The sequence below is a fragment of the Aulostomus chinensis genome, chromosome 12 (assembly GCF_037954235.1).
Source record: "Aulostomus chinensis isolate RoL2024-O1b breed Wild chromosome 12, RoL_Achi_v1.0, whole genome shotgun sequence".
NCBI lineage: Eukaryota > Metazoa > Chordata > Actinopteri > Syngnathiformes > Aulostomidae > Aulostomus > Aulostomus chinensis.
The window spans coordinates 5395144-5418329 of record NC_141331.1 but is presented as its reverse complement, the minus strand read 5'-3'; the positions used below and the strand labels follow the sequence as shown (position 1 = coordinate 5418329).

The 23186-nt window shown below is 43.6% G+C and overlaps 2 protein-coding genes and 1 long non-coding RNA gene across 9 annotated transcripts in view; 2 read left to right on the top strand and 1 right to left on the bottom strand.

Moving 5' to 3' along the window:
* The window catches only part of LOC147251821 (uncharacterized), a 30316-nt gene extending 30194 nt beyond the window's left edge, over positions 1 to 122 (bottom strand). Inside the window, exon 1 of the long non-coding RNA XR_015118690.1 lies at positions 42 to 122. This is a non-coding gene — a long non-coding RNA (uncharacterized LOC147251821). The remainder of the gene's footprint in view (positions 1 to 41) is intronic.
* Positions 69 to 14278, top strand: cfap65 (cilia and flagella associated protein 65). 6 transcript variants are annotated; one of them, XM_086219763.1, is made up of 34 exons: positions 69 to 200; positions 451 to 521; positions 880 to 1052; positions 1183 to 1285; positions 1614 to 1780; positions 1952 to 2160; positions 2788 to 2924; positions 3009 to 3234; positions 3401 to 3669; positions 3912 to 4076; positions 4634 to 4860; positions 4943 to 5099; positions 5472 to 5579; positions 5662 to 5919; positions 6008 to 6147; positions 6255 to 6339; positions 6432 to 6575; positions 6718 to 6883; positions 6969 to 7097; positions 7206 to 7410; positions 7932 to 8060; positions 8188 to 8278; positions 8427 to 8512; positions 8709 to 8775; positions 8993 to 9103; positions 9677 to 9868; positions 9971 to 10126; positions 10992 to 11123; positions 11243 to 11359; positions 11502 to 11612; positions 11823 to 12001; positions 12184 to 12309; positions 12514 to 12846; positions 13747 to 14278. In XM_086219763.1, the coding sequence occupies exons 2-34, from the start codon at positions 453 to 455 to the stop codon at positions 13829 to 13831; spliced, it is 5052 nt and encodes a 1683-aa protein (XP_086075889.1). In that variant the 5' UTR covers positions 69 to 200; positions 451 to 452; the 3' UTR covers positions 13832 to 14278. The 6 variants fall into 6 exon arrangements, with proteins under 6 accessions (XP_086075889.1, XP_086075887.1, XP_086075888.1 ...); XM_086219761.1 differs by having other exon boundaries at positions 5373 to 5579; positions 11823 to 11959; XM_086219762.1 differs by having other exon boundaries at positions 5373 to 5579; positions 12514 to 12739.
* Positions 14279 to 14468: 190 nt separating this feature from the next.
* wnt6b (wingless-type MMTV integration site family, member 6b) overlaps positions 14469 to 23186 on the top strand; it is a 40683-nt gene continuing 31965 nt past the window's right edge. Inside the window, exons 1-2 of one of the 2 annotated variants that reach the window (XM_086219769.1) lie at positions 14469 to 16639; positions 16811 to 17164. The gene's annotated coding sequence lies outside the window, so the exon portion shown is untranslated. Of the gene's footprint in view, positions 16640 to 16693; positions 17165 to 23186 lie in introns of those variants that run through there. The other variant, XM_086219770.1, reaches the window with a different exon arrangement.

The window sequence follows — 23186 nt, the reverse complement described above, 5'->3', positions numbered from 1 at the left end:
GAAATCCAGTAATTATTATCACCGCTTTTCGAATTGCTAACCTTGTTCCTCCTGCGCTTCCGTAGTTACTATGGCGACACAAGCAAACCTTTGTTTCCAAGGAAACGGTGTGGACGACGAACTTCTCACCCTGTAATGTTATTAGCGGGATTTTATTCTTCAAATCAGATTATTAGTCATTGTTTGGTGTTTTTGAGCAGGTACGTGTTAGTACTTACAAGTCTGGAGGTAATTTCAGTAATTTATCTGCGTCTGATTAGGTTAGCTGTCATCTGCTAACTAGCTAGTTAGAGCAACGTCAATTGATGAGAATGGCTTACCTGTGCTCTAATTGATCCGCACTGAAGCTGGAACAGGTTAAGAATGTTACTCTTGTAAAAACTCCTTAGCCAAACGGACATCCTCTGGAAATTAGAAAATAATGCTAAATACATTTTTCATTTTCTCCAGTTATGTTAGCTGAGGCTCGGGGTCCAACAGGCACACCACGGACGCCCTCTACGACTGGGGATGATATCAAAGTAAGCTCGTCTTAAATAGCTTGTCAGAGTCTTGTATCAAGTATTTATCAGCCCGTGAGAAGCATCTTGACTAATAGGAATAACAGAAGAAATAAGGAAAGATGATGCATTTTTGCTTATAAGTGTTTTAAAGGAAAAATAATTGTAATTTGATGACTCATATTGCAAGTGTGAGTTAAATCACAACAGAATAAACTGCCATCAGCTATTCGCGCTGTTTTTTTCCCCCCAGCAACTGGAAAAACCACAGGACCTTCCCTTTCACTTTACACAACCTACTAGCTTCTGATTCAAGTCAAGTGGCCTTAAATGTAATTGTACTTACGAACTTACATTTATTTGTTGTGTCACCTTACAGCATCTGAGGGATCAGCGTAGGCATCACCTGCACATGTCAAGGCAAAAAAAATGCTTCCTTGGATTGGAAACCAGGCAAAAGCTGGTCTGGGAGGACTGGGACATGGGGAAAGAGTTCACGAAGACATTAGTGTTAAAGAATGTTGACAGCAAGTCACAGAAGCTTCATTTGAGGTTTTACAAACACTCACACACATGCACTCAACTTACAATGTAAAAAGTTTAAATGTTATGGTTTACTCTGCATGATATACGTGTAAACTTTATGCACACGCTAACTCATAGTTTCTTTGCAACTTTTAAGTCCTCCACAGTCCGAGTTCTTCACCACTGTGGTTCCCCAGATAATTCTTCTCAGCCCAGGGACATCTTACTCACTGCCAATCACCTTTAGACCGCTCCAGAGGGTAACAGAACACACTTTACACAGTAGAGTAATAGATTAACAATTTTTGAAAATGTTGTGCCACAGGGTTTTAAGATAGAATAATCTTCATCAGCCAACATCTGGGCTGTCCTAGAAAAATACTGTCCAGTGGTCTTTATGTAACACAGTGCTAAATTGCCATTTTTTTTTCTATTCGTTAGGGCAGAGAAATCTGTATGAAACAATCACTCGCAGCTCTACAGGAAGCTTATGTCTCTAAAAAGATGAAAGGTTTGTCATGTTAAAGGTGTAACATGGTCTAATGAGTCTATTGTTTCCTGTGTGGGAATGACTGGTGTGTCTGACAGTGTGAGTATGAGGACAGTGTTGAGTTCCACAGTAAAGATGGCAGCTTCAAAGTATTCCTCCATGCTGTCATTCCCTGTCCTGTCCTGGAGGTTCCTGACTCGGTGCTGCTGCCACTCTGTGCTGTTCAACATTCCTCCCAGACGACTTTCCAGCTCAAAAACACCGGGTTCGTAGAAGATCTAGATCATTGTACAAAAGCAGGGGGTATGGTTAGGCTGGGGATGATGAGGAAAGGAATCAGGACTTTTTTTTAATGTTTTGTGTACGTCTAAATGTATGTTTTGCTCCATCCTCATCCTTTTCTGTTTTATTTTATTTCATACTCTCCCTCACAAAGAAAGCTGCAAACATACTTCCAGTGGGAGTGTCCAGCACCTTTTCAAATGAGTCCAGAGCAAGGCCTGTTGAAGCCCCTTCAGGAGTGTGACATCACTGTCATCTTCACACCACATCAGGTGCTGGTACACCAGCAATTAGCATGTTGCAGGTTTGGAAAGGAGAAGGAGAAGACAGACAGCTGCTGCACAGTGCTCCTGCAGGGACTAGGTATGGTGAACTGTAACTTGAGACAGGAGGGCTATGCTGTATCTAGTGAGATGGAGTTGAAATGTTCCCAATTGAACTCACTAGCTTTGGCAACACAGACGTATAAACTAGTGCCTAAAAACTGAATGTTGCTGAGGGCGCAGTCTCTTTGTCCTCTACCAAAATCAAAGAATAGCAGTGTTAATTGCTCAGCAGCAGATTACAGGTTTGGGTTAATCAGTAATGCTAGTAAGATATAACAAAAAGACCTGTTGTAACAGCTGCATGTTGTTTGTGCTGTAAGTCTACATTAAACTACATTAAGCTGGGCGGCATGGCTCAGGGGTTGAATGGCCGTCTCACAACCGAAGGGTCGCTGCTTCGATCCTTGACCCCGGTGACCATGTCGAAGTGTCCTTGAGCAAGATACTGGACCCATAATTGCTCCTGATGAGTAGGTTGGCGCCTTGCATGGTAGCCTCCACCATCAGTGTGTGAGTGTGGTGTGTGTGAATGGGTGAATGAGATGATACTGTAAAGCGCTTTGAGTGCCGCAAAGGTAGGAAAGCGCTATATAAAATTGAGTCCATTAAACACTACATTGAAACTACTTAGTTTCCCTTGTCCTGCTTCTGATTTCTTCATCAGCCAAGTACCCATGTCTTCAGCTGAGACATTCAAATACCAAGAATGACCAGGAGCTGAGTGATCCAGAGTTGCAGTTTGGTTCTGTGGCCACTGGCCAAAGTACACAAAAATACTTTTATATCTTCAATCCCTCTCCTGTGAGTAGCACACACACATGCACGTGCACAGATTCTGAGTGGCCGCCTCCTCTCATCTTTATTTCTTCTCTCTCTCTCCCACAGGTCACTGCATCTTTTTCTCTTTCATGTCTGTCTGGGGGAGTCCCTTTGTTGGGGTCAGAGTTCATCTGTGACATCACCAGCGGTAAGGTGGCACCAGGGGGATCGCTCAAGGTTCACGTCACCTATACTCCTGCTGTTGCCAACACTGTTTCTGTGGAGTATTTGTCTCTAAAATGCAGCGGGGCACTCAACAAACCTGTGCTCAAGTTCACTGGAAACTCTCTAGGTAGGGGCACACAGAAAGGCAAAACACTGTTTTGGCAATTTTACATAGCTAAAGGTACTTATCCTTGCATATTCTTTCACTTTTTTTACTGAATGATGTAAGGATGTCTTTCACTCAGATCCTGGCGATAGATACATGTATATAACATTCAATATTTCAAATCTAGGTCCCAAAGTTTCCTTGTCTTCCTCGTTGGTTGATTTCGGCTGTGTTAAAGAAGAGGGAGAAGTTGCACAAACAGTTGAGCTGGTTAACTCTTCATCTGTTGAGGCCGTCTACCAATGGGACCTTGACTGTCGTGGACATAGTGTGTTCAGCATTCATCCAGCAGGTGGCACTGTAAGACCACAGAGCCGTCTGACACTGAAGGTGGCCTATAGGCCCACGCAGCCTATTGCCCACCACAGGAGAGTGGCATGTTTCATACTATACGAGGTAGGAGACACGCTACAGGTGCAATCAAATTCACTGCATAAGCATCACAGTGGAGCGAATGGTTGTCTGTCTATATGAGTTGGCCCTGCAATGGCGACCCGTCCAGGGTGAACCCAGCCTCTTACCCCAAGGCAGCTGGGATAGGCTCCACTCACCCCATGACCTTGAACAGGATAAGCAGTAGAAAATGAGTGCATGGAGGCATCACAGTGACCACTCGTTCTATCTTCCTCCCCTTGAAGGAGCCACTGTTCCTTGACCTGATTGGTACACATCACTCAGACCTCCAGCAGCCAGCTATACTGAAACCAGAACACTTGGCTGTAAACAAGCTTCACTGGCACAGCAGAGAGGATCTGCCAGACAATCTCAGCACCATGCAGCAAGAGGAGGGCTCTCTGGAGGAGGTAGGTTGCCAGAGGGACCGATTCAGATTATGAAGTCCCTCACACGAGCTCTCACTGTGGGAGACAACACCAACAATGACATGTGAAGTTTGTTTATCAAAATTCATTTCATTTTTCATTCTTTTTAGTTCACACTGGTAACGCAAGCCTCAGAGCAATGTCATTCCCCAGACCACCACTAAAGCCCGAAACTAAAAAAACTAAAACTTAAAAGCCATCTCCAATGTTAAAGAAAGTGGAAAGTCCTGGATCTGCTCTGTCATTTGAACCCACACACAAATTGAAGTTTTTGACTCATGCTACCCCCCCCCCCCCATGAGTTTCATGAAAATCAGTCTGATGGTTTCTACGTAATCCTGCTGACAATAGGGGTAATGATGATAGTGCCATTGATGAGAAAGAATATAAATAAGGAGCCATCTAAAATAGTTACAGGGGAAGAACAGGGGGCAAAAAAACTGTCACAAGTAGCAACACTGAGGGTTGCGTGAGTGATTTAACATGGTGGTACCGTTACTTTTGTCCATCCTGCCTTTCTTTTCTTTGTCTTTATCCAGCTGTCAAACAAAGGACCAGAGAGTGCTCCTGCTGTGCTGAGCACTCCCATGGAGGAGTATTTGCAGTTCTGCCTGGGGAACCTGGATCCTGAATCGTCAGTGTCTCCACATGTGTCTGTGGTGCCCAGTGAGCTATTTTTTAATCACAAAATGTCCTCCTCTGGTTTTCCTGCATCCACCTTGTCTCAGGGTGTCTCTGTCACCAACCACACCAGAGAGAAACTCAGGTATAGCTGCCCCCACACTACCCACATACATGTGCTTTCAGGATATGTATGTTATTGTGTATTTTGTGTCTTTCTGTTACAGTCTAGTGTGGACTATTGCACAAGACTCTTCATTCTCTATCGCTCCCGCATCACATGACCTGGCTCCCTTAAAGTCCACCTCATTCAGAGTGACATATGACCCCAAGCAGCTAAATACACTACACGGAGCACAGCTCGAGTGCTTTGCATACTGTCAGGTAAAATTGAACTTCATATTGAGCGGGACAAAAATGTGTCCTACAACCAGGAAATGAATTAGCATTTTTGAAGTTTTAGTTCCTGGTTTTTGATTAAATGCCTGAAATAAGGTCAGAGGTCAACATTAGATTGATACATTTTCATTTCATCTACTTTTCTTTAAAATGCTGGTTGCTCAACAAGACCAGGTATATTATTGGGGCTCCTCTGTGTCTGTAGCGATTCTAACCATAAAAAACGTTTTCTGCTGTGCTATATCTGTCTGGATACAGCGAGATGCTGATGATGCTGCTGCTGCTGCTGATGCTGATGCTGATGATGATGGTGGTGATGATGATGATGATGATGATGATGATGGTGATGATGTGCAGGAGCGTCCTCCGTTGCCACCCTGGTGTGTGACTGTCAGAGTCATTGGCCACTCCTTTCAGCTTGGCAAGAACTTCATCCCACGCTGCTCCCTCAAGCCCAAACAAGTGGTAAGAAACAAGCTTGCGAAAGTTTTGCGTTTATTATCGAACGCAAACAGACGACATGATAGATCTGCTATATTCCTTGCAGGTGTTCCCAAGCTTGAGTGTTCTTTCCTATCGGACAGTGCTCCTCCACAATAGTGATGATCTGCCCCTCACTTTCTGTCTGAGCCCACACCGGAGCTCAGACCCCGCCTTGGCCGCCTCTGTGTTTGTGGTGCCGAGCTGCGGCTTGATCCAGCCTGGGGATCACCAAATCCTCACCCTCAGAACAACTTCCACAGAAGACTGTCCAAAAGAGGGATTTAGTTTACACTTGCAGCTCAATGCAGCTAAACACACGCAGGTACTCTCTAGGACAAACTGACTGACTGACTCACGTTGTGCTCGCAGGGTAAATTTTTTACGTGTGAATCTTCCTCTGTGTCCTTCAGGAACTGACGGTGGTTAGTGTGCTGGAAAAGTGTTGTGTTTCTCTAGAAGGAGGTGGCCGCTTATACTTCCAGCCTACACATGTGGGCTCACAGAGCCAGCGCACCCACCACATCAGGAACCTCTGCAGCGTCCCCCTGAGGTTAATTGCTTGATTAATCATTACTGGTTGCTATTTAAGAGATGCTGTTGTGGTCATATACTATTCATTGTCTTGATTTATTATGATCTGATTGTCCTTTATGACAGGTTTCAATGGAACATTCCAGAGTCAGGCCAGGAGTCGCTCTCGATTGAACCAGACGCTGGTGAACTGACATCCAACGAAAGCTCCGTAAGAGACCAAATGTTAAAAGCAACATATTAAAAAACATTTTCAGAGCATGTTACTGACTGTTAATTGCTATTGTTGGCTCTGTTTTATAGTTCCAGACATGGTCCTTCAGTCCACTGGAAGAGAAAACATACACGCTTGAGCCTACTCTCACCTTCTGGCCAACCCAGTTTCCTGGATATAAGTCACACCTTACCCTTAATGTGGTGGGAATGGGTTCTAAAGGCTTCATAGAGGTGCGACATAATCTTGGTTTGTCGTGTGTGTGTGTGTGTGTGTGTGTGTGTGTGTGTGTGTGTTGTTTACATGTATGTATGTACTGTCATAACAGTTATTGTTATTCAGTTATTTTTTCATTTGTCTTTGTGTCCTCCTCAGGCAGAGAGAGCAGTTGTAGATGTGGGGGACACTCTGGTTGGAAGCTACCGTTCCTTTGATGTTCCTTTAGTGAACAACAGCTCCTGTCCTATCTCCTTTAGTCTGTCAGTCCAGCAGAATCTTCTAGATGACCAACTTATTCATGACCCCCACACAGAGCCAAGTGGTATTGCTCTCTTTTGTGCTTTTGTAGATTAATAACTGTTGACCTCAACTAATCAGCCTGATTATGTCTTCTTTGGTCCCACCAGCCCTACAGCTGGACTTTGAGAGGGGAGTTATTGCTGCACATTCCACAATGCTGCTGCAGTCCACATTCAGACCACACAAACTGGCCCTGTACCAGTGGACCATCAGCTACCAAACACTGAACACCAGTGGTACACTGAAAACACACTCAGACACCTAAATCTATTCCACCATTTCATTCAGGATAACCGTTTTTGTTCAATTCTCTTTTTTTCTATCTGTCTCTTTCTTTTCCTTAGGCGGTGTGTTATCCCCTCCACAAGCAGTGTGTGAAGTGCGAGCAAAGGGTGTGTTCCCCACTCTAAAGGTGACTGACGCCTGCGGTGACGGCAGTGCGCGTCAGCTCAGCAAGGCTTATCTGTGGAAACTCTTCTCATTGGACAGCCTCAATAAGCATCTGCTCTCCAGCCCATGTCCTGCACTCTCCGACAGAACCCAGCAACGGTCAGGAGCAGGATATACTGTTGTCAGTAAAACGCTGTATGAGGAAGAAAATACAAGACTATAATTGAGCATCGTGTACAAAGCCCTGATGTGGCTAGAGGGAGCTAGAGAGAAAAAATGGGCGTAGAGTTGAGAGAGTTGAGTTGATTATTGATTCATGTTGAAAAATTACAAAATGCCTTGTGGCCTGAGCAGTTTTATTTCTCTCAACGGTCACTCCAGGACTCTGTAACTGTGTGAGTTTTTGATAGATTTTTTTATGATTATGTTTTCATTTCGTTTAAACTTTGTTCAAAGAATTTTCAGTAGAGCTTGCGTTTACAAAATAATAGCAGTTGTAAATTGTTTTGTACCTGGAAAAAATACTCCTGATTACAAGCCAATTGGAAGGGGTACAAAAGCGTTAAACCTGATTGTTTGATAATGTTTTATTATCATAGTTTTATCTGACAGTTGTTGTAATAAATGTCTTTACATTGTCAGTTGCTGCTTATTTGCATGACCTCTTCTCTTGTCACCAGTCTGCGCTCTCGTCCCACCATTGGAACCAAAGCCATGTTGGATTTTGACTTTGGTGCAGCTCCTCTGAATTCAGAGCCGTCTACTTTTGTGTTGATGTTTCACAACCCCGTCTGCATGGCTGTAGACTGGTAAGTTTAGAACAGATAATACCATTCATATTTGTGAGAAATTACACCGTTAATCTGTCGATGCATTATGACAGACACTTGAGTCACCAACTGATTCCCTGAATTTTTGGCTCCTCTCTAAAATTAGGACATTTGTGACTCCAGAGGACCAACAGATAGAGTTAGAGGACTGGGCTGAGACTGGAGAGTTCACGAACACAGAGCTGCTCCAGATCAAGGTCGGACACATCAGGATGTCGTCTCTCAACATGAGGGAACTACAATGTGATTGCAGTTCTCAGAGATTCAGAAATTTCAGTATTTCTTAGTTTGTCTTTGGAAAAGATGCAAACTCACAAAGCAAAAATACCCTCGTCTCATTGGCAGGCTCAGAGCAACCACCTTTTCACCATTTCTCCTCGTTCTGGAACTTTGCTTTCTGGCCAACAGAGGGCAGTACACTTCAGCTTCAGGTCAGAGATGATTGTACAGGATGGTTGCTGTGGTATCAAAGTTAGACAGTTGAAGCATTTGAGTCATAAACTGTAACATAGTTATGAAATGATTCTAACATCATTTGATTTATATGAAAATGGTGTGAAAGTGTGTCTTTCTAGCAGAATTGAAGGTGTTAAGAGAAAAAAATGTTGTTTAATTTGTCCTCCACAGCCATGATTTTGCTGGGATGCATTATTTTCCCACTGTGTTCAAAATCTCTTTGGGACAAGAGCTCCTGGTGAGGCAGAACATTCCATCAGAATATACAAAGCTTATCATTTATCATGACAACACAGAAGTAAACAAAATAATGGTATACAGTGGTAAAAGTAATATCTGTTTCCTTGTGACAATCGTCTCTTGTGCTTTGCAAGTATCATCTCTTTAGTTTGCTGAAGTTGTAGTTAATAGATCTTGTGGACGTTTGTGAATGAGTGCTGTGTTTCTGTGGGTAGCTGAACCTCCAGGGGTTGACGGTAGAGAGAGACCAACCGTGTCTCCACTTCCCATCTAAGCACCATGTCTTCGCTTCTGTATTCATCGGGGATTTATATCCTCCAGTGCAGGTGTGTGATTTATATGTGAAACATGAAGTCCATATTCTTATGCCATATTATCTCATATGCTTCCTCACGTCCCCAGCTGTTTCGAACATGCAGGAGTTGTCTGTCAACTTGAAGCACCACTTGGTGCAATTAATGAGTAACTGTATCTGCGTTTCCAGCTTATTTTGCAGTAATTCTATACTGCAAACAATGATGAAATTTAACAGAAGCAGAAGATAAAATACTATGAATCTGGGAATCCACTTTAGTAAAAATAATTCATTTGAAATCATCTACTTTGAGCTTTAAGTCTTTCTTTGTCTTTAAATTTTTTTGCTCTTGTCCACCTTCACAAAATTTGCTCTGATTTTGATGGAAGACATTTTTGTCCCTTGTAATTTTTTTTTTTATCCCGGTCACTAATACTATTACTACTACTAGTAGTAGTACTGAACTTCCCATAATACATACTCAAGTAAAATAAGTTACTGATATTGAAAACTACTCAATTTGTGAAGAAGGCAACACCGTACAGCACTGATGGTAACCAAAATCTGCTGACTTAGTAAAGGTGTGTGTTTGGTGGTTCTGTAGATGTGTGAAGTCTACAATGGGGGTGCCGTTCCAGTCCATTATGAGGTGGATTCAGCTGTGTTATCACAGCTGCGGGAGGAGAACTTCAATCATCCGGTTCTCAGTTGCCTGAATCCAGAGGGAGAGATTCTACCTGGAAGGATGGCCGTGCTGGAGTTTATCTTCTCTCCACTGGAAGCGAAGACCTACATTGTAAAGATCAAGTCCTGCTCCCTGGACTTACACCTGTAACCTTGTCAGCTCTCCTTGCTCCTTGTCTGTGACTGAGTCATGTCTCTGTTGGTGTTTCCCCAGATGGATGTTCCAGTCCACATCCGAGACGGGAACTCCCCGGTTGTGAGGTTTGAGGGATGTGGGTTGGATTCTCCAACGGTCGGCTCCTCAAACCCATTACCTGGTGATGCTAAACCATCCTTGCCATGTGTCCAGCAGGTTGTTTTCCCAGGACAGGTGATAGCTGCAATTCAACTGCATCCATGGCAAATTGAAAGTTGGCATTCTAACTGCCAGATTTCAGGCTTCGGGCGTCAATGTCTTCACACAGCACAGGCTGCTATATTGTAACTTTAGCTAGTCACAAACATAGGTGTTAAATTCATGAACATAATTTACATATTTCATAAGTACACATCCAGTCATGTGCTAAAATGTCAACAAACAAGTTTTTCAATTATGTTTTGATTGAGAAGGAGAACGATATGTTTGCTGTTGAAAGAGAAGTCAAGTGAAAGAATTCGGAGCACTGAAATGATACTTGAATTTCTGACTAGTAGTTTTTGAGTGGTGGCACAGTGGTGCAGTGGTCAGCACTGTCGCCTCACAGCAAGAAGGTTCCAGTTTCTAGCCTCAGCTGGAGCACCGGGTTTTCTGTGTGAGTCTCCATGTTCTCCCTGTACCTGCGTGGTTTCTCTCCAGTACTCCAGCTTCCTCCCACAGTCCAAAGACATCAGAAGGGGACCAGGTTAATCCAGACTCTAAATTGACCGTGGTTGTCTGTCTATATGTGTTGGCCCTGCCATGGACTAGTGACCCGTCCAGGGTGAACCCCGCCTCTCTCCTGAAGGCTGCAGGGATAGGCTCCTCCCCCCTTCCCCGAAGACCCTTAACAGGATAAGAGGGAGAAAACGAATGGATAGTTTTTGAGTTTGACACAGTTCTCTTCATCTTTCTCTACTGGGAACTTCTTTCCTCTCAACATCTGAGTGGTCTTTAAAGCAGCATATATCAAGTCGTGTGTGTGTGTGTGTGTGTGTGTGTGTGTGTGTGTGTGTGTGTGTGTGTGTGTGTGTGTGTGTGTGTGTGTGTGTGAGTGAAGGTGGTATTCCTGTCCGAGGACACTGTCTCTCTAGGAGACATCCCCGTCTGCTCACAATCCTCCAGAGTCATCTTCCTCACCAATATGTCCTGCAGAGACACGTACCTCTACTCGTGGGACTTGGTTGAACAGGTAGTGGCTTGCACATTATATTTGTGTGTGTGTGTGTGTGTGTGTGTGTGTGTCTGTGTATCAACATCAGTATCAATATCAATATAAGCACTGACAATGTTTTCATGCCATTTTTTCAGATGGTCCAGATCCATCCAGACCAAGGTACTGTGCGTCCAGGGGAGAGCACCCACTGTGTCCTGACCTTCTCAGCTACTAACTACCCCACCGTGTATCAGCTAGATATCACATGTCAGGTACCACACCGGTGGCAGCGCCGAAGTAAAGCCTTATCACATGGCATAATCGCCCCGTTTTGTTGAGCTTTGTGAATTCATGTTGAGTATTTACTGACATTTAGAGCTGGTTTGATGACAAACATTGACCTCTGCTCTCCAGTTTATTCAGGAGGCAGCACTGGCTCTGTACCATGATGCTTTGCAGTACTGGGAGGAGGAGACAGAGAGGCGGCGAGATGAATTCATCATCACTGACGTTTCGAAAGAGAAGGTCAAACTTAACAAATTCTCTTATATGTTATGATGCGTCTCATTCCTTTCCTTTTGTCGAGTTGTAGACCTCTGTAATATAAGAGTCCCAGCTCAGGGAATACAACATCCTGGGACTTTGATATCAAATGCTTCATTTTTTGTTCCCATTCCTTTCCTTTAACTATTGAGCCACTTCATTTTGACTGTGATTTCTTTCTTACCCTCCCAGACTCCTCCTCCTATGTGTGCCACAAAAGCTGAGCGTCGGGCGCAGCGTGAATTAGCTAAAGTGTTAACTCGCCCTGAACCGCCTCAGCCTGGTCTGCTTCATCTGGTGGTTACGGCGCGTTCCTATGAGACTCTCACGTACTTCACACACTTCCCTGACCAGTTCAGCAAGTACCATGAGTAAAGAATTATTTATCAGTACATACGTAATGTCTCTGACCATCAAACTTTTTTATGGGAATGTGAATTTTAAATCTGTTCATATATAAATGGAAGAATATTTAATAGTGTATTGTAAGAAGCAGAAGATCCTGATCTAATGATGTTAGCAATAATATTTTCATGTCTGCTGCTTCCTGAAGATGCTTCCAGTCCAACCAGTCCTGGAGGTTTGGAACCTGGAACCAGCCCCCAGCTACACCTTCATCCACACTTTCACGTGACCTGAAGAGACATGATGTCAAGAATGTTCTCACCTCTCTGCTCAGGTAACACTTACACAAAGTTGTCAAATACATTTAAAGGGATACTTCACCCCAAAGGACTTTTTGTCGATCAGGTACTCACCCTTAGATGTGTTGAATATATGAAGATTTTTTCTTTTCCTGTGCACGACTTCTTGGTGAATCCAGACTTCAGGAAAGACAAGTCACATATTTCTGGAAGTTAGTGATATTATTATATTTTCTCAGTGACATACTGGATGATGCAGCCTTTGCCCAGAATTTGAGGCCCATCACCCGCCCGCCTCAGACTACCACATTCCATATGCCCCAACCTCAGGCTCTAGTGGATGACACTGAGGCTACCCAAGAAAAGCAGCACAACACAGTGGACAGTGTGGGGACTGCAGGCAGTTCAGAGCAACAAACACGCACCTCACAGCACAGTGGACGCGCACCTGGCGACATCTGTGAGGTTATATTACTCAACACACTCCAGAACCTCATGATTGAAGCTGTTAGAGGAGAGCTGCTTCTCACAGTACATCCTCGCACTATCATTCTACCACCTCTTTCTGCCAGGTTCTCTCTCTCTCATACACACACACACACACACACACACACACACACACAAAATGAATACACAAGCATGTAGCTTTAAGGTATAATTCTAACTTATTGTTCATTGCCTCCATAGTCAAATTGAGAAGTTAGATAAGTTTCTCTTCTCTGGAGGAAGCTCAGACCCACAAAGATCCTCCTTTGCAGAGTAAAACTGCTTCAGTACAACAAGGCACCAGGAACATCGATACTGCTTGCCCCAGCTACTGAACAGGACAGGTTTAAAAAAAAAAATCCTCTGACTGCTCATTAGCAGTGCAATGAATGTTAGTTGATGGGAAGTGTGAGCATACTTCATACATAAGTCATCAAATACACGTTTGCTAAATGGCCTTTGCTTGTATTAGAACTATAGTTGTATATAATATTCATTCTAAATCAACAATTTGAAAACACCAGGCATTGCAATTCAAGAACCTGATACAAGCAACATTACCCAGTGATTTGATGGCTAGAGGAGCGTCCGCTGCTGTTATCATGGCTGACTTTTAACAGAAGATGACAAGGATTGCTTCTGGACACATTAGAACCCTGAACCTGATCGATCTGAACCAAATATGCTGAGAAGGAGCTGCAGATTTTGGAAGTTAAGCGAGCAGGACAGAAGTATATTAACCTGCTCATCCTCCACCATTCATGGCGCTAAGCTAACTAGCAGTCAGCTGGTCTCTGTGGGCCTCAGCTCCCCAATACACACACAGCTAGTCTGGCTCTGGGGAGGATGGACATAGGCATATTTCCCAATATTTCTTCTGTTAACACCATAATATCTGACATGTTTTTGCCATTAAACCTAAATGAAATGTATCTTCAACTCAGATGTATTTGACAAAATGGTTCATATATTGTGTGTTCTTTTAGAACCAGGAGGCTGAGGTCAACCGAGAGAAAACCAACAAAACCCCAGCAGGAACTACATCTGGAGCTTCTCCATCCACCAGTGTGATCCACACTCCTGTTCTCTGAGTGTCATTTACTTACCTCCACAACTCCCAGACCACTGACCTGGTCTCACTGACGAGCCAGCTCAGAACACACGTGCATGTACATGTGTAGTAAAGATCCTACACAGTTTAATAAATGACAGTTTTCAGGATTTAAGCCGTCGTACCTCCAGTGAGCCAGCAGGCTCATTGCTGACTCCTACGCGCAACATTCAGTTGCAGCCCATGTAACAGTACGTGGTTGCCTTTGCTGCCCCCTGCTGGTCAAACTGGGGCACTGCTGATCTGGCAGCAGGTTATGTACCCATGTGCTTTATGAATGGCCGAGTGATTCCGCGGCTGATTGGTTTCAGCCTTGAGTTTAACATGCAAAGAAAACGTGAGCGTACACTGACGCACAATGAGAATTATTCTTTGCAGCACCTGGTTGTTGATTTTAATGCTTATTTTTGTGGTTGGAGGTCATTGTTTTTGAGGTCTTTTGTAATTTTCAATCCCCAAAACTGTAACGCCGTAACTGTAAAAACTCAAAAATAAAAAAATATAGAATTGCAGATAGTCCAGATATGGCTGAAATTTTCCCCAAAGATTTCCTAAACTATAATGGTCATCTCACGATCTAGCCGCTCTCCTCCACTTCCTCACATTATGAGCAAAATCTCCACAAGATGGCGCCACATACAAGCAGACTGACATGTCACACGTCTTTAGCCAAGGCAGTGAGCCTGTTAGGACAACACGGGTCCTACATGAGGGAAAGATGTCAGGTCCAGTACGGAGGCCCAAAAATGAAAGAAACAAAACTTTTTTTTCCTGCTTTTATAGTTGAGAATGTTTGAAATACTCCATTTAGACCTACAGTGCTACCTTCACTGACACCTGTAGAACACCTGCAGAAGGAGAAAATAAACCCCCCCAAAATAGTTTTCACAGCACTTACCAGTCAACACACTGGAACGCACACCTGAATTTGTTAATAAGCAGGTTCTGATATTGCGGCTCTGTCGAGTGCTGCATCTGTGGCACTCAAGTTGGTGTGTGAAGGCTTCTCCAAAAGTCTGCTCAATTTCCATCTGAGTGTGTGTGTGTGTGTGTGTGTGTGTGTGTGTGTGTGTGTGTGTGTGTGTGTTTATCTGTCTTTTTTTCTCTCTTTATCTCTTTGTAAACAAGCACCAACACCCTGAGCCCTCTGGACACGAGTTGGACGAAGCCGGGCCGACTTGATTAGATCTCCTATAATAACGCTATTGTTCTGCCAGTAATACAGATGAATCACACTGACCAGTCAGCAGTCTGGCTGTGTGTGTGTGTGTGTGCATGTGCGTGTGTGCGAGTGTGAGCAACAGAGTGAGTAAAACTCAATTTTTGGTTCCCTTCGTAAAAATCCAACACAAATATTTACATTTGTATTTCTGTAGTAAATCCTTCAAGAACCCTCTCGACAATCTTGAAAGACATTAAAGGGACAGTTCACCCCAAAATGAAAATTCTCTCGTTTTCTACTCGCGTGACATTTGCTTTTGTCCACTAAACACTGCTGGAGTTTCCCACGGAAAGGTGTTGAAGAAATTTCCCAAACAACTGAAGTGAACGGAGACAGTTTTGGGTTTTTTTTGTTTTTTCAATTGACATCAAGCTACACAGACGGTCACTGTGGCGTCAGATGATTTCAACTACATCGTCCTGTCAGGTCACCTGGATTACTCCCGACAAGCAGTAAGGAGGAGTTTTACGGTTTTGCAATGTTTTTGGTCTCCATCGACCTCAGTTCTTTGTGAAATACCTGCCACATTTTCCTGTGACTCTCAGTCTGTGTTTTGTGGACTAAAAAAAAAAAAAAATCTTCACCTGACATCCCATCAGCAGGAGGGGGAGTAGATAACGACTGAATTTTCCTATTTGGGTGAAGTATCCCTTTAAGTGAAGATGTTTCATCATCACAAACCAAAAGAATCCAACAACAGTTGCAGAAATTACATAATTTAACTCTTGGACACGATTGAATCTGGAGCTGAAACTTTTGAGGACCAGAAGACATCTTGTTCTGCTGCATGAAGCCAGCGAATATTAGTCTCAACAATGAGAACACAAGCCAGTACACACATCTCTGTCTGGACACAGACACACAACGCGTGTGAGTCGAATCCCATCGCGCTAGGGCCGAATCTAATCTAATAATCTAAAGTTCCGCTCTGATGTTCCCATTACTCACAAACTGTTGTGACACACTCAGGGAACAAGTCTAAATCCTGCTGAAACTAGCGCTGCTATCGAACTAAGAATAACACCAGGGATGAAGTTTTGAGGGTAGCTGGGAAACTGGTGGTTTATCACGCCGCAACTTGACAGCCCAGTTTAAAAAAAAATTTTTTTTTTTTGATTGGTTGATCAGATAATAGTTTCAGATCCTCAGAAAGATTAGTCGTGTGTTTCTCATCATTCATCTGCTGTGCTAGCATCACTATTGACTAGGCTAGGCTGCGAATGTTATACTACCAAACACAATGGTGAAAGACATACCGGAAACCCCAGAGGTACCCAGAATCAATCGAGAATAGCTCTGCAACTATCAGGTCTGTATTCATGACCTGGGACTCTACGGACAGGTAAGACCTCAGAGAATATTCTCCCAGTGCCAGTGACAAATATTGCTGTTACCAAGTCCGAGTAATCTACGATGAAGCCAAGGAAAACGTAAATTTGTCACCTTTTTTTCTTCTAGATTAGACAGTACATAACACCATGACAGCGATGATCCTGCTCCCAAGCCTGCCAGAGTCCATCAAAGGTTTTTGTAAAAGCAGGACCAGGTGGACACTTACTTCTGCACGCTTGCGTCTTACCCACACTTTTTATTTTTTTGAACATGACCTTTGTCATGTTTTTCTTTTTTATTACCATTTTTCTGGACTCGTGGGTGGGTCTGTAGAGTGTAAGACATTAATTTACTGTTTGTACTTTTTTTTTTTTTTTTTTTGCAGAACGCCAGTTTGGTGCGGGTGAAGTGAGAAGGAAGGCAAAATGGCAGAGACCACAGCACACAGACAACTGTGTTGGTGAAGCCCCCCCCCGGTTGATACAGTGCTGCTGTGACATTGACAGTTTCCGTCGCTCTCATGTCTGCTGGGTGAGATCATTTCAACCTTTTATTCATATTCTAAAACATTAGTTAATCCTCATTTTTTTTCCCACCCAGGAGGAACTGAACACACCGGGGGTGCACAAAGACCTGCTTCCAGCTTTCCTCTGCCTGTGACTGGCTGGTTCTTGATGCCTGGTTTAGGAATGAACAGTGAGACCAGCTCAGTGGCAGAGTGGCTCTTCATAGAACCCAGGTGGGTGTGAGAGGTTTTCACACTTTTAATCACTATTTCTCAGTTACGCTCGACCTCAATTCAAACAAGGTTCATTTGCTCCTGAGGGGCTGATGCTGAACACGTCCTGACAAAATAAGTAGCGGGGGAAAAAAACATTTTATAAAAGATACCGCGTGAAAACCTGGTCATATCTTCTGCTTTGCTACGTACAAACACGGGACCATAAGAGGAGAATCTGTGTGAGATCATCTACCAACTCAAATTCCTCTGGCACTTTAAAGTAATATGTTCGATATTACAGAGAAAATATCTGCACTTGAAGTCTTTATCATCACCTCGCAGCAGTTACAGTTTATTCTAGTCATCCGCTCAATTCCAAGTGTCTGCAGACTGATCCAAATAATGTGTGTTCAATTACGACAGGGTCACCATGTCGTAAGTGGGCCGACCCGCTGACTGTGAGAGAGAGAGAGAGAGAGAGAGAGAGAAAGAGACAGCAGCATATATCTAAAGTACAACAAAATATGTATCTGCATTCTTAGTTGCTTGGAACCGGGTGTTCTTTCAATACTTGCTCTAACAAGACCATCATCTTGCAGAGCTTCAGTTCCTCTCTGAAAACAGACTCTGCTTCTGGACATGTAAAATCATGTGGCAGCGGGAGGTATCAATATTTTAGACAACAACACATCCAAAGTGCGATAGTGTGTGTGTGTGTGTGTGTGTGTGTGTGTGTGTGTGTGTGTGTGCGCGTGTGCCAGTTATGAAGGAATTTTCATGAACATGCCTTTCGTCTGGAGTTTCCAGGGATGACTGTGGCTTGTTTGAAAACGTTTAGGGCCGCCATGTGTTTCTGATTCAGATCTAATCGGAGTTGTCACATAAAATATTAGCTCCGATGGGATTTCTAATCATTTCTGATCATAATCGCCTGGGAATGTGTTTTGTGGACTTGGCAGTGAGGGGAGGTGGTGTTTTTTTCTCTCTGGAAACAAAGTGTGTGTGTGTGTGTGGGGGGGGGGGGGGGGGCACATGTGTGGCAAAGAAAAGACAAGAGGGTGAAAGAGAATCACATCCAGAGTTAGGTGGTGCATTCTGGCAGACAGTAGGAATCCATTTCACGCCCAAATGAAAGCAAAGTGAGAGGGGGAATGTGTGTGTATGAAGCGTGCGCGCGCGCGCGCGTGTGTGTGTGTGTGTGTGTGTGTGTGTGTGTGTGTGTGTGATAGGTGTGGTAGGACAGGCGTTAGGACTGTTAGCTTTTCCTAGGAGGAGGGAGGGAATGCTCTTTGAGTTCAATCAATGACATACACCCAAAGGGAAACCACATGTTATTGAAACGGGCTGTTTATTAAGAATTATTTCTGTATATATAAATCAGGTCAAGTCCATATTGTACAGTATATCTGCACTAGCATATAACAACCTACACCCTCTATCTGAAGTCACATAATTAAAACCTCTTTGGCTGGGAAAGACAGGAGAAGTCAGGAAGAGCAGCAGAGGATGGACTCCTCTGTTGCTCTTCCTGAAGTCTGGGTCGGATTCTCACCAAAATAGCAAAAAGATGATATGGAAAATAAGGATGATTCCCTGTAAAGTGTGACAAGGAAAGACAGCACATCCACCTGAAAATGTATCCTGCCAGTCGCGTTGTTGCACTGACGCAAACGCGCCTTTGATATCCGCGACAGCAAGTGCAGACAAACTTCAAACGAGCACAGCACTTGATTAATTCTCACCGCAAAAATTCAATAACAGCTCCACCGGGACTTGTTGGCTGTGGAACTCTGCCAGCAAAAGGTGAGAAAAGATAACAGTGTGGCCCTGACGTAGCCACTGGAAGTCATAGTTTGAAATAAAAAAGCCAGGATTTTGAGAAACAATCAGAATTTAGAGAGAGAAAAAAAAGATTCCATTTTTTTCAAGTCATATTCATCAGATTCATTACGCTGTAGAAAGTCGTACATATGAGAGGAAGAGTCAGCGGAGGAGAGGAGAAGTCCTAATTATGAGTTTCAAAAGTCAAAATGGAGATATGAATGCGAAATTGAGAGGTACGATGTGAAATTATGAGTTATGAATCAGAATATCTCATAATTTCACCAACCCTGGAGCAACTTTTCATCAGGTGACTCCGGTGGCCTGTCGTGGTTTGCCGTCAGTGAATTTATCGGACCAGTAGCACCAGATTAGATCTCAGGGGATCTCAGGGGATCACCGGTCAGTCCCACCCCAGGGGCTCCAGTGCCTGTCTGTATTCGTGCGCTCGTGTCAGCTGAGGTTTTGTTGTATAACAAGTGTTGGTTTGGAGTTTATACTGCGTTTAATGTGTAACGCTGTGTAAAGAGTGAGTGAAGCTGGAAGAAAAGCTGGAAGAATGTGTCATCGGTCACTTCAATAGAGAAACAGTGATGGACGCAGCAGTAATGTAAATGGAACAGTTTATTGGAGATGTTTGACATCTGTCCAGCCGAATGGACTCTGAACGGTGCTGAAGATGTTCTTCCGAGAGAAAGGAAATTGGGAATGACCTGGAACGTACCCGGAATGTGAAAATACGGAAAGATCTATGATGTTGTTGAGGAATCAGGCTTAAACTAAATGACACGCGGCATTGACCCACTCGTGTTTACAAGTTTCTCCAGCTACGCTCCATCGTCCTCTGTCCGGCAGGACCAGACCCAGGACCCAGAGCACCCACGTGTCCCCATCAAAGTGCTCCTGTACTGCACCACTGATGTATTATGGGACTTTAGATTTATCCCCAATGAAATATTTACTCCGGTGGGTCCCCAAGCAATTCAAGATCAGTGTCAGGAAAAGGATTAAGATCAAGTTGGAAGATTAAACCTCAACACACGAATGTTGTGTTGTTCTTTACTGAACCAGGTAGAAGCCTCATTTGGATTAAAATCCTCTTCTCGTGTGTTTTTTTCATAAAGTGTGTATAGAGTGTGTACATTTCAACCGAATATACAGCCGATGGAGTAGCGATGACGGTTCATTTGGCTGGTATTCTCACACTTCAGTTGACGAGAGAAGGAACTCATTGTCCTGAGGTAATGGACTTTTCCCAGCTGTCGACTGAATTGTGACAGTGCACTTTATAAACCCACAAATATGACAAACTACAAACAACCTTTTACCCAGTTTATCGACAATAGCAGGTCCGAGATGAAAATCCAATCTCCGTGCATCAGGCACAAGTGCAGCTGCGGTGAGAGGATTTTAGAAGGGTCCTCGTAGCCGATGTGGTCAGGGAGGATTTTTCAGCTGCAGAGTATTAGCCAACACTAACACAACGAACTAACTGAATTGCTTGCGATGTTTTGCAAACAAAACAAAGTGCACAGTGAGTGAAATGCTCTGTGCATTTCACTGTACAGTGTTAAAGCACCGGAGCTGATAGTCGTTTTGGAGGAGGTCACTGCAGTGAAATGGGGTGCTTGACACATTCAAGAATCTGAACCGTGCACATATTGTACAATGTATGTATCTTCCTCATGTCGACTGATGATGGCCATCTGGTCAGGGGCTGTGCAGTGTCTCCTCCCAGCAGGCAACTAAAGCTGTGAGCCAAGACCCCAGGCCCAACACCCTGCCGGACTTTGAAATCAGATCTTTATTGTCCATAAAGCCTCAGCCAAGTATGAAGAATCAGCCCTCCCTAACAAAACACACTCATCCAGCAGAGAGAGAAATTGAGGGTGGGGGGGTGGGGGTGGTTGGGATGGGGTGAGATTCAGACAAAGAGACGGAAAGTGGTTGAGAGATTGATGTGGAGACAGAAGAGGTAGTACAAAGCTCAGGACTATGCTGGAGTTATTTATAGGCCATTGAGAGATAACTCAATTTTCATAACGTTCCAATTCTGGTGCGGTCGTTCCCCAGGTCTTGTATCAATGGAGCCGTTTCCACAGAGCATTTTTAAGCTACAATATCAGTGTTTGACCCCTTTTAAATATGACCGCATAGGAAAATTAGGACAATTACAGGGAGAAAAGGTAATGTCACGGGATAAAACACTCACATGTTTAGCAGAGAGTAGCCTGCGTCGTTCCTATAAAAAACCGACCGAAGAATGGCGGACACACCTGGAGGAAGAGTTGTGAAGTGATGAAACAAAAGGGTGGATTCAGAAAGGCCCGATCACAAGATAGCCGGAGAGTGATTGTCTGCGATGGCTGCAGCTTTCCAAAACGGATTATGAGAGAGGAAAAAAATGTCAGCTCGTCTTAGGCCAAAGCCGTTCAGACTAATTAATCAGCTACTGGTCATTAAAAAAAAAAGTAAAAGGGAGGGTTGCAGTTCAGTGCAGAGAGCGAGGAAGAAATTGAAGGAATTCCTGTAAATCTTTAAGTTAGCTGAGCACTGCTTGTCCAGAAAAATCACGCCTCGCCTTTCTATATTAATCGAGATCTACTGACGGTACGGGAACTCGCTGAGAGGGAGGGACCCTCTAATCCCATATCCAAGGGAGTCACGTGTTCAAAATGAATAAGAGAATCTGAAAAAGTCTCCAATGATTGAATTAATAACAGAGCGGATAAGCTGTAGCTCGTCGCTGTGTTGCTAGTTTTCATTTTAACCTTAGAGGTTGTTTTTTTTTTGGGGGGGGGGGTGTAATCTAATCTCTCCTCTCTCCGTTGTCTGTTGGCTGACCAGCACTCTCGGTTTCTGACGACCACCAGACAAGCATTTCATCAAATGAAATCATCTAATGACCCTTTAATGAATAAACAGACACGTTCATTCTTTTCTTTCTTTCGTTTTTTTTTTTTTTTTTACACAACAGCTGACGAATGTTTGTTTATTCTTAACTATTAAGACAAACATTTTCGTTGGGTAAATGTTAGCCAGTTGATCGCAGGACTGAGACTGAAATTAGAACTATTTGACAGGATGGACACACGGCAGATTGAGCCGTGCGGTATAGAAGCAGGAGTTAGTGCAGTTTTCCAGTGACCAATGTTGATATTTACTACGGTTCAAGCTAGCTAACCTTTCAGAAAATGACACAGAATGTGTTTCAAGTATGACTCAAGGTACCTGAGCTCAAATCCTGCTTAGAAATATTCCCTCTGGGTGATTAACTGCCCCTCAAGCAGCAAGTTGTCGAGGCCCATCTCTATTAAACCCAGGGAAAATGTAACTGCAGGACAGCAATACCCCTTGTTCAAGGGGAAGAATAGGCCTTCAAGACAGAGACGAAGACGTAAAAGAACCTTTGAATGTCAAATTCAGCAGCGTTCTGGGCAGAGGAAGCACTGAGGTCAGAGGTCGCGTGCAGTTCGCTCAGGTGTCGCAGAGACTTTGGTCCTCTAAGAGAAGCTCAGTAGCGCGAGTCTTCCTGTCAGAGAGCGTCAGTGCTGGTCAGACTTCTTAGAAGATTTACCCAGTTTTACGTGAGATGCGTTCGAATTGGCGGGGAGGAAACAAGCGTGCGCGAAATGTTTCCAGCAAGAAACTCGGTCTCATTTTTTGGGAGTCGCTGGATTTGGTTTTGATGTTCATGCAAATTCATGTTGGGTTCATTCACGTATTCAGCAAAGGTTGAGAAACAATCAGTCTGTCTGCTCTCCACTTTCAAAAAGAATGTCGTCAACGCACATCCCTTTCATGAATCGGTAACAAATGGATAGAGAGCACGACAAACATGAATACGGAGCTTTCGATGGGCCGTGGAGAGGAAAAACAGTGGTTGAAAAAAACCTTAACGCTGTACTGTTATGACCTCCTGCAAGCGGATAGTGAAATCTTCGTTTTTGCACTGAAGTAAGTAAAAAAATAAATAAATAAATAAATAAATAAAAAGCCTGCGGGATCTCTCAGAACTTTTGTGAGATCCTGAAAAAGTACAGTTTTAAAAAATGTATATAATCTACTTTTTATAAAATATGATTTTTTTTTTTTGGCCACTTCATGTCCCTCCTGGGGCTCCATACATCAACAATACAATTATTCATGATCTTGCACAATGATTACAAAAAAATACCGACAGTGTGAACGGAGTGACAAACTTCCACCCGGTTGTGTC

What these genes read in the sequence shown, in the direction of transcription:
- cfap65 (XM_086219759.1), top strand. Translation starts at nt 453, where the DNA reads ATGTTAGCTGAGGCTCGGGGTCCAACAGGCACACCACGGACGCCCTCT. An exon ending in CAGTTCAGCAAGTACCATGA is followed by an intron (nt 12,002 to 12,183) that starts GTAAAGAATTAT and finishes TGCTTCCTGAAG; the next exon opens with ATGCTTCCAGTCCAACCAGT. An exon ending in CTACCACCTCTTTCTGCCAG is followed by an intron (nt 12,847 to 13,746) that starts GTTCTCTCTCTC and finishes GTGTTCTTTTAG; the next exon opens with AACCAGGAGGCTGAGGTCAA.